The 12,933-nt window shown below is 49.2% G+C and overlaps 1 protein-coding gene across 1 annotated transcript in view; it reads right to left on the bottom strand.

Annotated features, from left to right (window-relative positions):
* SH3RF3 (SH3 domain containing ring finger 3) overlaps positions 1-10,357 on the bottom strand; it is a 241,142-nt gene extending 230,785 nt beyond the window's left edge. The window contains 1 exon segment of the mRNA XM_040567357.1: positions 9,962-10,357. Within this exon segment, the coding sequence (XP_040423291.1) occupies positions 9,962-10,357 (396 nt within the window).
* Positions 10,358-12,933: the final 2,576 nt, after the last annotated feature.

The raw sequence follows: 12,933 nt of genomic DNA, 5'->3' as shown, positions 1-12,933 counted from the left end.
CTTCCCCTTTAACTACTGATTTCCTGGTTTTCAAGGCTTGTGATGAGTGGGAGATGTCCGTTCAGCTCTGTCTGCTGAGTTGTTTGTTAATAAGCACAAAATGACCTCTCCCTGACTGTACAATTATTACAGATGCTGAAGCCAGCTTAGCCCCTTCAGTCAGGTGTGCTAAATTATGTTAATAGCAATGACTACAGTGACAGCCTCGCCACTAAAATATATACTCAGATAAAAGCAAGACTGACCACATACAGGAGGAAGTCCTGTGTTTATCAGAACAGATAAAATTCAAGCTTGCAAAAAAATAGTTTCTCCTCTGCAGCATAGCCCGAAAGTATCAAACTTTCATTTTAGAAAATAATGTACCGATTTTTCATTATTAAAAAGGTATGATTGGCTCCGACTGTACGTCAATGCATGACTGTGAAATGTAAACAATGTAATTCCACTGTGATCTAACGGCACAATTACCTACCCAGCAGAAGACAATAAGCAAGAAAAAAATCCTTCTCATGGTTGTCACCTATTATTTTACTGTGTTTTATGACGCATACGTATGACTGTATTCTCCAAGGGCCTTGCTATTATTTGTGTTAGAAGGGAAGCGTGCAAAAGAAGGGGGACTCTTCACAGGAAAGCTGTTGAATGAACAGTGGGATAGTCTCCACTGAACACGAAGGTCTCTGCAAGGGACAGCAGATAGACCAGTGCCCACCCCCAGTGCTACTGGGGGCTTCAGCCTCTGATTCTCATTTTTTTTCCCGTACAAGTGGGACCCCATCCCTGAAAGAGGGGTGCAACAGCAGCAGGAGCCATCCATGCACATGCATGTCCATGGATTTGGACAGCTTAGCATCCCAGGAGGGACAGGTTCCCAGTCTCACGACAAGCACAGATCTGTATTTATGGTGTGCGGGAGGAGGCTGCCTACATGAACACCCAGCATCCCTCCAGCAGGCACGATCCTTCACGGGGCACAGTGGGCACATGGCCAGAGATGTATCAGGAGCAGCCAGCAGCCACCATGCCATGACACAACACACGCCCATGCCCATCACGTGGGGACAACACTGCCCGACTTACTCAGCTGTAGCTGGATGCAAAAAGAATGCAAGAGGCTTTTCTGTCCAACAGCTACAAATACCAGAAGATACATATATATACTACACACACACATGCATATTTACATTTTTGTGTGTGTGTGTGTCTTATTTACAGATAAATAAATGTCAGCTAAGTCAACCTTCTGCTTCCCTCCACTTTACTGGGTTAAAATAATTAAAAATTCATAAATTACTACTATCATCGGAAATGAAAACATATTGATTTACTTATAGAGATGACAATACAGTGAACTTGAAACAAGTTGCAAGGAAAGCATTTCAAGGCATGTAAGAAGGGAGCCCATAAAGCAGGCAGCCTGCTAAAAGCTATTTCAAAATGAAATTAGAAATTAAAAAGTAAATTCATAAAACCGTATCTTTTTACAGTAACTCACTGAGGAGCTTTTGATTTGGATTAGTCTGAAATTAATCCACAAGTAAACATGTTCAACAACATTTACCGAATGCATCATTTAGTAAAGTAAATACAATAGGGCCTGGGTATGGCTGACTTTTTGGCTGTCAGACAGAAGGCAATAAGGAGGCAGTACACCAGACACAGCAGTGTCCCTTTCTTTGTGGTATCTTAACCCACAGTACATCCACAACTGCATACTGAAAACTTCAGATCTCTCTTCCCCCCTGCCCATCCTGCACCTAAGCCCACGTTAATGATACATCAGCTGCAGCAATTAATGAACTTCTGTCCAGAAGGGGAAAGACTTTAACAGCTTAATGAGATAGTAATACATATTAAAATCAATCTTATTCAGATGATGTGTCTATTCTAGTCCTCCCTCTGAAAATAACTGAGACTGTAGGAGAAATGATCATTAGCATTTTGATAACAATCTAGCCAGCCTCCTGTTAAAATATTTTTTCTTTATACCGAAGCTGAGATTTGTTATCTTGTGCAAGCAGACCATTCTAAAATTAGCAATGGCAAATTCACATTGGCTTGGATCTGATTTAAAAAAAAAAATCTTGGGAAAAAAATTAATGATAACTTGACTGAATAATCAGACTCTCCTGCCTGTTGCTGTAGCAGTGGAGAGGCACTACAAGCATCGAGGCAGAAGCAACCTCTTGCCATAATTACCACTTTTGTACACAGAAAGGCACTCATTCACCATATACAGCATTAGAGTCACTTGTCTGATAAATTATATTCCAAATGACAGCCAACACGAGGGACAAAGTCTTCGCTGACACAAATCCTTAAGGTACTCCAGACCACGGGACCAAGCTTTGGACCTTCGTCCCGTTGTCTCAGCGTGCAGCTGAATGTCCCTGCGCACCTCTGTGTCACGCTGTGTTAGGCTACTGCCACAGTGAAAGCAAACAGTCCCATCCAACTCTCTTTTTACCAGTGCATCCTACAGCCTCCCCCTACCCGGAATCCAGCGAGGGAGACTGCTACATCTTCCATTTTCTAAGACAGGACAAGACAGGACACGGCAAAAACAACTTCACAGCTTTCGCGGGGGCACGTGCTCTTCAGAAACTCCTAAAGACCAACTGAAACCAATGCAATCACACCAAAAACCCAAACCGCTTGGACAGAACAAGAGGCCAGCCTTCAGAAGGGGCCAACCCACGCTTTGAAAGTGCCAGAAACCAGTGATGAGGCCAACTGACTACGGCTTTAGCTACTTAACCCATATGCAGCTGGCCTACAGATGTGACGAGGTGGGCCTGCGGCCTGACACCAAGCATCCCGCACACTGAGACAGTGACCCCCGGCAGAGGAGCGGAGGAGCACAGGCACAGCCCCACTTTTGGCAGATATTGTCCCCCCCGGGTGATTTTTCAGTGCCTGGCTGTGCAAACACTTGTGTCATCTATACACAGGGTGCAATGCACAAGGAGAAAACATAGCCAGGGTTGGGCACAGGGAAATAGGCAGTGGCTGTTGTGGGCAGCTCCCCATGGCTGTGCATCACCATGTGCTGCAGAGCCTGTCCCAATTATACTCAAAAAACTAGGCAGAAAGTGTTCTTCATTCCAGATGTTTCGCATTTTTCCCTTGACTTTTAAAAACAGAATGTCTTCTTAAGACCAAAAGTAATATCCCCTCCTTCTTTCTTTCCTCTGGACTGAGAGGCATCCTGTGTACATGTATCTTTAAATTAATGTTTGCTTGTTTTACAACAGAATAAAAACGATCAAATTACATGCAAAGACAATTAAATTAAAGCATTGGGCATACACTGTGGTTGTGTTTTTCTTAAAGCTATTCAAACAATTTCGAAGCTTTGTCATCAATTCTCTATCAGCAGAAGCAATACTTCCCACAAAGAGGAGGGGACGAGTTTAACATTGCTGCTGAAAGCGCACAGTAGCAGAGACAAACAAGTACAGCGAGCACAGCAGCACCCTCCTCGCTGCCCCGAGCCATCAGCATAAGGCTGGGGCTGTAAGAACCAAATCTGAACCGGCAGAAGAAAGAGGATCCAGGGCTGGTAAATGGGAAGGAACAATTCCCAGGCGCAGATCTGCGATGCACTAGTAAGACATTTTTCTAATTGCTTTCCACTCCCCTTTATTTTTTTTTTGATTTTTACTTTCCCTTTTGCTAAGAGGTCCAGTCAGGAAGCTTGCAGCTGAAGGCCACGACTGTTCCAGGCAAGAGGCTGCTGCTGTGTGAGGCTGAGGACAAACCAGGGGCTCACAGTCAGCACAGCTCTTCCCATTCCTCTCTCCCCCAGCTGCAGAAGCACAGCTGCTGTGGGAGCTGGGGCAAGTCCAAGGTCATGCAGCTTTCTCAAATCCCCTAGTTTATCTTCATCCAGGCTCTCATGTCCTATTAGGACTAATCTCGGGTTCTTCCCATGACAGCTTGCCCCAGACTGGGAAAACCTGTTGTAAAATATCAGATTTTAACAGGACTGAATAGCAAACACTAGCTAAAATTCAGCTCGGTATGTGATGAGTGACCGCTGGAAAGCTGAAACTGGGAGCATCCCAAAGAGCTTTGGTCCACAGAAGTCACCAAGCCCCTGAAAACAGAATGAATTCAGTGGAGTAGAGGTCAGCAATTGCAATGCTTAGAGATATTAATCAGAGTGAAATATTAGTTATAACCAGCCTTTCACAGCTTAAGGAGAGGCTTCTAAGGAAGAGCGATCTATGAGTTCAAAAGGAAGCAGCTTCCCATCACCATGGATATTACAGGTGGGTTGCTGGAGTGCAAGAGGGAATTACGGGTTTATCTGAAACTTAAGCAATGACAGAGACAGAGATTTAAAAGAGCATGAAATGTTGGAAAAAATAGTGAAAGTAGAGAGGAAATTCTAAATACAGCAGTGTAAAACCCATGAAGTACCCAGACCCACTGTTAAAACAGTAGTCAGATTATTAACCTAAAGTTTTGAGACAGCAAGCTAAAATAACTCCTAGAGACCTCCCTAGCCCATAAAATCCTCCCCAGCATAAATAGCGTATTGCTGTAGGATTTTATGGCCTACAGGGACACAGCATCGCCTAGCAAGGTCTGCATCTCACACACACAGCTTCACCCCGGCCCATGAGTGCAGGCACGACTGCGTTAGCAGCCAGCAGCTTCAGCCAGGTGGACCTGCTGGGCACCTGGCCAACAAGAGGAGCCCTCCTGATCCCGAACCCATCAGATGAGAAGCGAGGAACACCCCGCACTCTTACAGCACGTGCACCGAGCTCACCATCTCTGCCAACCTCCATTCAGCGGCAGAGAAGAGCCCTAAGAGCTTCGGTGTACGCAGTCAGTGCTTTTTAGTTTCTTACAATCCCAGCCCCTTCGGGAATAACTCTGCCTTTGTACAGCAGCTTGCATACGAGGATCAGAAAGCACACGCAGGTAGGTGAGCGCTGCTGCTGCAGGTTTTCAGCTGGGACCTCTGAAGCTCGGCATCTCACGCGGCCTTGCTTGAGGGCCAGGCCCAGAACCACACTCCCTCCTCCTGCTCAAGCCTCAGCCTTAAAAACACGTCTCCCCAGAGAGCAAACAGCAGGAGGTTAGGGGAGCTGGGCAAAAACTGCCAGAATTAAAATGTGCACAGGATCTCAGACTTGCCAGTCTGTACATTTTCTCTCGGAGCAACCAGCTGCTGAACTCCGAATGCTGTCACACGCTATGCATTACCACCATCCATGAATCATTCAAAGGGGTGACGTGCAGGGATTAAACTTAGCATCCACGTTTGATGGCAAGGGGAGGCATCCAAAGGCATGCCACAATGACATGGATTAATAGGGAGGGCCTCAGGCTAGTGGCACAAAGTCCCCCCCACAACCCCCTGACTCTTCCAGATGTGACTGAGTTGCTGCTGGCCACCCAAAAGAAGAAGGAAAAGCCCACTGGTGACGCTGTCACCCTTTTGGTCACATCAGGTCCACCACGCATTTTTCTAGCTTGCAAGAAGTTAACAACAATGTCCAGCATCTGGTTGAATGTTTCCATTTGTGTAAAAATACTGTGGGCATAAAGGTGATGCTTGCAAATGGCAGTATTTCTGAAAAACGTAAGAGCTCAGTGAATCATGATGAATGTATCTGATTTAGCTTCTCAGCAGTCCCCTCTCCTCTGCTCACTCACTTCTGTGATGACTGCCTGAATTGCTGGGATTGTAAAACTCTTGGTTATATTCATTACAACACCCTTTAGAGGCCTTACTAATCTCCTGCACTGAAACACATTTTTTAACCATCTGCAAGACAACACACAAAAAAAAAAACAAAAACCAAAAAACACCAAGATCAGAGTCCTTGATACCACGAGTATGAGTCCTATTTGGATGACTTGATGAGAAAGCTCAATCATTGGCCAGTGAAACTGTAGTACCAGAAGAAAATAAATCTGAGAAAAAGAACAAAATAAAGGTAAGTCTATTGGACCATGTATACTGTGCACTGTTAAGAAGAAACAGTCCTGCAGATTGAGTCCAAGATTCTCTTCTGCCCAAGACAATGTGTCCTACTCAACCCACTGGTGCTTACAATGGATATAGATGCATATAAAAGCAGGACTTATCTGCTTTCTCTTGCCTAACAGTGTGGGATATACATATATCAGAAGGTGTATACAATAAGGAAACACAGCAGTGGAAAACTACAACTTCTACTCCACAGTTGATCCACTATAACCTCAAAAACATACAGATGGTGTAGGATGAGACAGAGCTCTCATAAAAAGTAATGACTCAATCTCTCTTTTAGACAATTTCTGCAAATGGAGCAACTGAAAAGAGCAGGTAACAAACCACCGCTGCTCGCTCTGCTTGTGAAGCCAAAGGTTAGTGACTTCCCTCCTGGGTTAGCAAATTGCAGTCAGTCTTCTGCCCGGACCCGTGAAATAGCTCTGCGGATGTCGTACGTGGGAGAAGCACCCTGTGAATGGCAGGGGAGCGCAGCCCATCCGTCACTTGGCTGAAGCACGCTGACATATCATTTTCCTTATGTGCACATCTTAGCCTGCTGTTACCTATCCCACCTTCTGGTAATGCACCACATGTGTATCTGTCACTGTGGCCATGCTCTCTCTTCTGGGAAAACCGAGAGACATCTTTTATAGGTTGCTTTGTTTTTATACAGATGTTGCTCTCAGTTTGTATTTAGAGTAAGCAGGCAATAAGCTTTGCACCTGGAGTGGAAGAGGACTGGTTTGGGAGGAAATTGCCAAAGACTTGCATTCATTTAGCTGTCTATCAGATCTTGAGAACTCCTGAGAAGATTCTAAGTGGTAAATTCCAACAATTCTTAAAAAAAAATTAAAAAAAATAAAAAAAAACAACCAACCCTTGTTCAGCAAAGAACCCAGATTTACCATAATGCCTCACCAGTCTAAGGGAGCCATTTACTTTGACAGAACCTGAATTCCCCCAGCAGTTCTACAGTGGTAATGGAAACAGAGGAGCCAATAAATTATAACCTTGTGTGTAATGCGACTACCATTATAAACCACTCTTAGCCTCCCGTTTTATCCCCTGGGGTGGTCACTCAGCTTCTGGATTTCCTTACTCTCGTTCTTCTAGTGTGTTCTTTCAGCTTTCAGACCCTTTTATAAAGTCTATAATCATACTCTGCATTTACACAGAGTCTTTAAGGTGAACTCCCCAAAATGCTTTATACAGTGGAGAAGCAATTGTTTTTGCAGGCTGAAATTAAGAGACTAGCTGGCTTATCAAGGGCACACATTGCTGCATGTCGGCAGAATCACAAATATCTTTGAAGCCTGCATTTGTAGGGAAACAACATTTCCAGGCCTCTCATGCTGGAGATGCATACCACATATCTTAAAGCACCTGCAGTACTTCTGAAGTATTGCTGAAGAATGGTCTCAGTCAACTATCCAAACAGCCCCAGTTGCAGTTCATCCCCGATCCCTCTCACGCCACGTTTCAGCACTCTGGAGAGACTGAGTCCATGTTAAACTACCAGTAAAGAACCACCCAAGTCCAGAGAAAGAAATACAACCCCCCCAGAGTTTTGCCAAATGAACGTGTTAAACAACGTTCATTGATTTTAGAAAATGCCATCTATGCAAAGAAGACTTCCCTGAAGTGTAAGATGTGCAGTGGCAAAACACAGACATAATAGCAATGCACAAGCTGGCTCTGCTCTGTCTTCTAAGGTTAATTAAAATTCTCATTGAAACATATCCCTGGTGTGATTGTAACATATCGGTCTGAGGATCTGTGCAAGACTGAAGTCTGATAGAAGTGACCTTGGCTCCGTGCCACTGCCTTTCACGACTAGCAGTTTCCTTCCTAACCAAAAAGCCCATGATGGCATGTCCCATTTTATACACTGAGCAACCTACAATGAAAGGTATTAATTAGTAAAATAGTTGTGATTTGCATTTAAGCCCCAGGCAGCAAATCTACGGCAATTTTTGAAATTAATAAAAAAAAAAGAAGAAAAAAAAAAACACACAGAAAGAATCACTTCAGCTCTCTTTGAGAAACCTAAGCTGTCAAAGACCAATATAAGATTGAAAGGGATACAGTCCTGCCTTTCAGTACCAGCCCCAAAAAGCCAAATTCTGGGCAGGTTTGTACCATCTATTGCTCGGTAAAGAGAGGTGCTGTACTCTGCCTCCAGCATAGCTCAGCAATCAGCTGTATCAGCAGCTCCAAGGAGGATTATTCTCCCCTGCTGCTTTTTTTAAAAGCAGATTAGTTCAGACTTTCTTTCACTGTAATGAACCTTGTAAGGATCAAGCACGTTGCATTGATTTCCGGGATAAAATTGCGCGGTCAGTCAAAAGGCTAAGCAAACGGTGCCTCAGAGCCACCCTGCCCCAGCAGACCCACTGCCCCACAATCACCCATTAGCCCCAGCAAGCGAAGGCAGCAGTTGTTAACCATAAAAGCCAAAATGTGATTCTAAGGTCACGTGTAGCTTTGCTTTCTATCAAATTCAGATGGATGGCAACCCACACGGGAACACGCGACAGAAGTGAAGTGCCACTCAATCAAAGTCAGAAAGCGATAGAACATTGATGGGGTTTTATTTGCTGTAGGATATCTGCAGCAGTGGTTAGGGAAGCGACTTCTCAAAGCCTTCCCTGTTTATGGTAAAATAATAACAACTCAACTTCTGTGACAAATTGCACAACAGTATAAAATTACTCTCAAGTTCTCCCCCAAAGCATTTCCTTATAGGTGCACCCCCTGTGGTAACGAGGTCTTGAAGGCATAAAAACCAGAGGCTGTCTTGTGGGATGTTCACAAAAGCTTGGTCAGGGTGCCAAGAAAACCTGCCTCTGCAACAGGAATCGTGCAGGTGCAGTAAGTCCCCACGCAGACCCTACTTCCCACCGAGAGGACTACCTGGAAATCAAACCGGACAAAACTCAAGATGACAAGAGCTGTCTGCTATGACAAAGCAGCGAGCCTAAGTCGAGTTGCAACGCGTGTCCCTAAAAACAAACGGGTAAAAAAGCAGAGGGTGGTGTCCCACCGCCTTGCTTCTTCTCTAAACTTGACAAATCATTATGAAATACCTGAACATCACTGCACTCCAAGCAACCTAATAAAGGATCTACCCTTCCAGAAATATTACCGAGCATATTTCACTTCAGCCTCCAAAATTGAATTTTACGGAACAATGTATGGCATTTGCCATCATTTCCTGTAGGCGAAACTTCAAAACACCAGCACAGGTCTAGTCATTTCTCTCAGGAAAAAAATAAAAGGAAATTAATTAATTGAAACATCCACCGTAGTGATATAACTTCGGGAGGAATCTCTGCGTTGACCTTTCCAAGTCAAAAGCCTGTACGCTAAAGTACGGCTCAAGCAGATCCCACGGAAGATATCAAAGATAATTCAATGTATCTGCTATATATATATGGCATCAGGGAGCAGATAAAGTTGACAGTGCTCAGAGTCTCCCTGCCCAAGTCTCCCAAAGGGGTCTGGTGGCCAACGTCACCCTACGGGCCGACACAACACGGTTCACGAGGAGGCACTGATCCCGGCCCCGCCGTGTCAATGCGACCCTGGGCATCGATTTTAAAAGCAGCTGGGTTTTTGCGGGCAGGTCTGAAGGACACAACCGCACGCCCCGCAACGCTCTGCCCGTTCCCGCACCGCACACCGGCACCGCACCGAGCCCCCCGGGCAGGGCAAAGCCGCCCCCCGACGGCCGCGTCCCGCTGCACCTAGCGGGGCCGGACAGCACCGGCGGGACCCCGCAACACCCGGACCGGCTCCGCGGAGCCGCCCCGGTCCCCCCCATCCCTCCGGGGGCTCCCGGCCGCCGGGGGACCGATGCCCGCGGTGCGCGGCGGCCGCCCCCGGGGCCATCCCCGACGGGACGGCCCGAGCCCGGGCGGGCACCGGGGGTCCCTCTGCCCCCTCCCCGTCCCCGGCACCCACCTTTCCCAGCAGGGCGCTGCGGCTGGCGGCCGCCAGCTCCCGCAGGCTGGCGGCGGCCGAGGCGGCGGCGGCGGCGACGGCGCTGGGGGCGGCGGCGGGCTGGGGGTACGCGGGGGCCGCGGCGTTGGGGCTGCCGCTGGCGCCCCCGGCGGCGCGGGGCCGCTGTCGGATGCCGTCCAGGAGGCGGACGAGGAGGATGTTGGCGGGCAGCTCGTCCACGCCGCAGCCCACCAGGATGCGGCACTCGGGGCAGCGCAGCTCGTGCCGGGAGCTGACGATGCTCTCCAGGCAGCGGCGGCAGAAGGTGTGCTGGCACGGCAGCACCTTGGCCGTGGTGTCCAGCCGCTCCAGGCACACGGAGCACTCCAGCAGGTCCAGCAGCGACGACTCGTCCATCGCCTCCTCCCCGCCGCCGCCGCCGCCGCCGCCGGCTCCCGCTCCGCCGCCGCTCCGCCGCCCCCTCGCCTCCGCCTCCGCCCCCGCCCCGCCGCCGCCTCCGCCTCCCCTCCGCGGGGCAGCGCCGGGCCCCGACGCCCCTAGGGCCGCCAGCACCGCCACCGCCGCCGGGGGGGCCCCGGCGGAGGCGCTGCGAGGGCCATCGGGGCGCCGGGGGGGGGGGGGGGGCGCGGCGAGACGGCGGCGGGGCTGCCCCCAGCAGCGGCGGAGACCCCGGGGGGGGCGGCCCCGGTGGCGGCACCCAGCGCCGTGCGGAGCCGCGGCGATGCCGGCGGAGCGGAGCGGGAGGGGGGCGCCCGCCTGGCCGCCTCCCCCCCCCCCGCCCCCCTGCCGGGGCTCGGTCCCCTCGGGGGAAAGCTGGGGGCAGGGGGGGGGTCCCCGAAGGCCGGCCCGGGAGCCCCGACGGGGTCCTCGGGGCGGGGGTCGGCGGGGCACGGCTGTGCGGGTCGGGCCACCCCAGCTCGGGGGCCGGGGCCGGGGCCGCGGGCGGACCCCGCCATCCCTGGCGGCGCGGCGCCCCCTGGTGGGGCCGGGGGAGCCCCGGTGCCCGGCGCAAGCCCCGGTGCTTCAGCGCATCCCGCTGGAATTGTGCCCCGCATCCCCGCACCGAGCCCCGCAGGGGGCTGCCAGGGCGACGGGGTGTCGCTTGTCGCCCGCCCCGCTCCCCCTCCCCGTCCCAAAGGGGTGAAAGCGATCGTGAGCCGGCGTCCTCTCGGACCCTGGGTTTTGGAGTTTGTGCCCCCCGTCGTGTAGTAACAACACGAAAGTGTTACAAAATAAGGTACTGCCGCTTGGATGTGCGGGGTATGAACAGATCTCCTGCTCAGAAGCTGCGGGAGAAGCCCCACTCTTCAGCTTCGCTTCTTCAAAGTATTTCTTTGGAAAGATCCCTATTTAATTAACATTTAACTAATGTGCGATGAAACGGCCCTGCTCAAGCCAGAAGCTACTGTTGAAGTAAATGGGAGTCTTACCAAAGAGAATTTGCATTTGTGGTCCACCACCAGATCCCAGCTTTCCTGTGCCCATGGTGTAACACAGCACGTTTGCTTTTCACAACCTCTATTCCTGGGCTTACCAAAGCCCTCCTATTCCTCTCTCAGGTGACACCTTCAGAATTGAATTTCTGTGAGTTGTGTCAGGAGGGCTGCACGCGATCCTGCTGTCGGCTTTACGACCCTACAAATAACTCCTGACATACACAGCAAGATGAGGGCCCTGTTGTGGTAAGGTTAATCTAGCCACCGTACAGCAAAAATCACTAAATTTCAGTATGAGAAAAGCCTTGGATCTCTTGTCTTGCTGAAGGATAGAAGGAGCAAGTGTAAAGCTGAAGGCAAGCTCTTGATACGGTCAGGTCATTATTGAGCAACGTCCAGTAATCTAACCCATGTCCTTGTGGAGAGAAAATCCGAACTCACCAGTTTTAAACTCTAAATAATACTGATGCTTAGAGGCATGTGAAATACAGTATCAAGGTCTTGGGCTTTCTCCAGAGTAGTACTGTTAATTTAAGGAACGAGGTAACAGAGAACCTTAAGGATAAAAGGCTTCATCAAGGAGAGGGAAGTGCTGGTAAATCTGTAATGAGAAGCATTTCGGCATCTCAGGTTCCTCCTTTCAGAAGTGAAGAGTTTGCCTTATCACTGTCAAAACTTGTAAGCAGAAAGCGCTCTCTTCACATCAGTGTAAACCCAGAGGACCCGCCGTGACTAGACAGGCGCAGCCCATCAATCCTTGCTTCTGGTCACGCAGGGCTTGCAGCCAAACCGACCTGTCACCAAGCCTCCCAGAGTTTCCCAGTTACATATCCCCAAACCAGGGAAAATACCTGGGAGAACGAGCACCCAAGGATGACGAGAGGCTCCCTTGACACCGGTGCAGCTTTAAAAAGGTGCAGATGTGCAAAACATTTATTATTCAATAGAAGAAAGCACTGACACACTTACGACGAGCCTCTGCTGCAATCCACCTGGAACAGGAGAGGGTTGCCATCGTGGAGAAGCAGAAGCTAAACCTGAGGCAATGTTATGGAGAGCCACTGCGAGGGGAAGGAGGTGAGGGAGCTCCCTCCTGGAGGGCTGCCTCACCGCGGGACACAGGGGAGGATGGAGGACATGGGGAGCCCATGAGGGATGGGGAGAAAAGGAGGTGAGTGAAAAAGAGGGAAAAGGAAGGGAGGAAAGGATTAAAAGAAGGAAAGATTTGTCACGAAATTACATGAGGGACTAGAGATGCGTAAAAGTGCACTTCTGTGGAGAGGAGGGAGGGACTTACCAGTTGGGCTCCAACTAGAAAAAACACCTCCTGAGTGTTTGCATCGCCTCTGATATCAAGAGAAGCATTTTCACACTTAAAAATTTAGCACATGTTTATACGCTCTCTGCCTCAGCCTAAATGAGAGTTAGGCAAGGCCTGATGGAAATGAAAGGAAAAGAATTATCACACACACTTCATCTGTTTGCCAAAGAGACCATGGGAAATATTACATTAAATATTATGTAACGAAATACTCT

This window comes from Cygnus olor, chromosome 1 (assembly GCF_009769625.2).
Source record: "Cygnus olor isolate bCygOlo1 chromosome 1, bCygOlo1.pri.v2, whole genome shotgun sequence".
Classification (NCBI taxonomy): Eukaryota; Metazoa; Chordata; class Aves; order Anseriformes; family Anatidae; genus Cygnus; species Cygnus olor.
The sequence above is the reverse complement of the archived record's forward strand: the minus strand, read 5'-3'. Positions and strand labels throughout refer to the sequence as shown.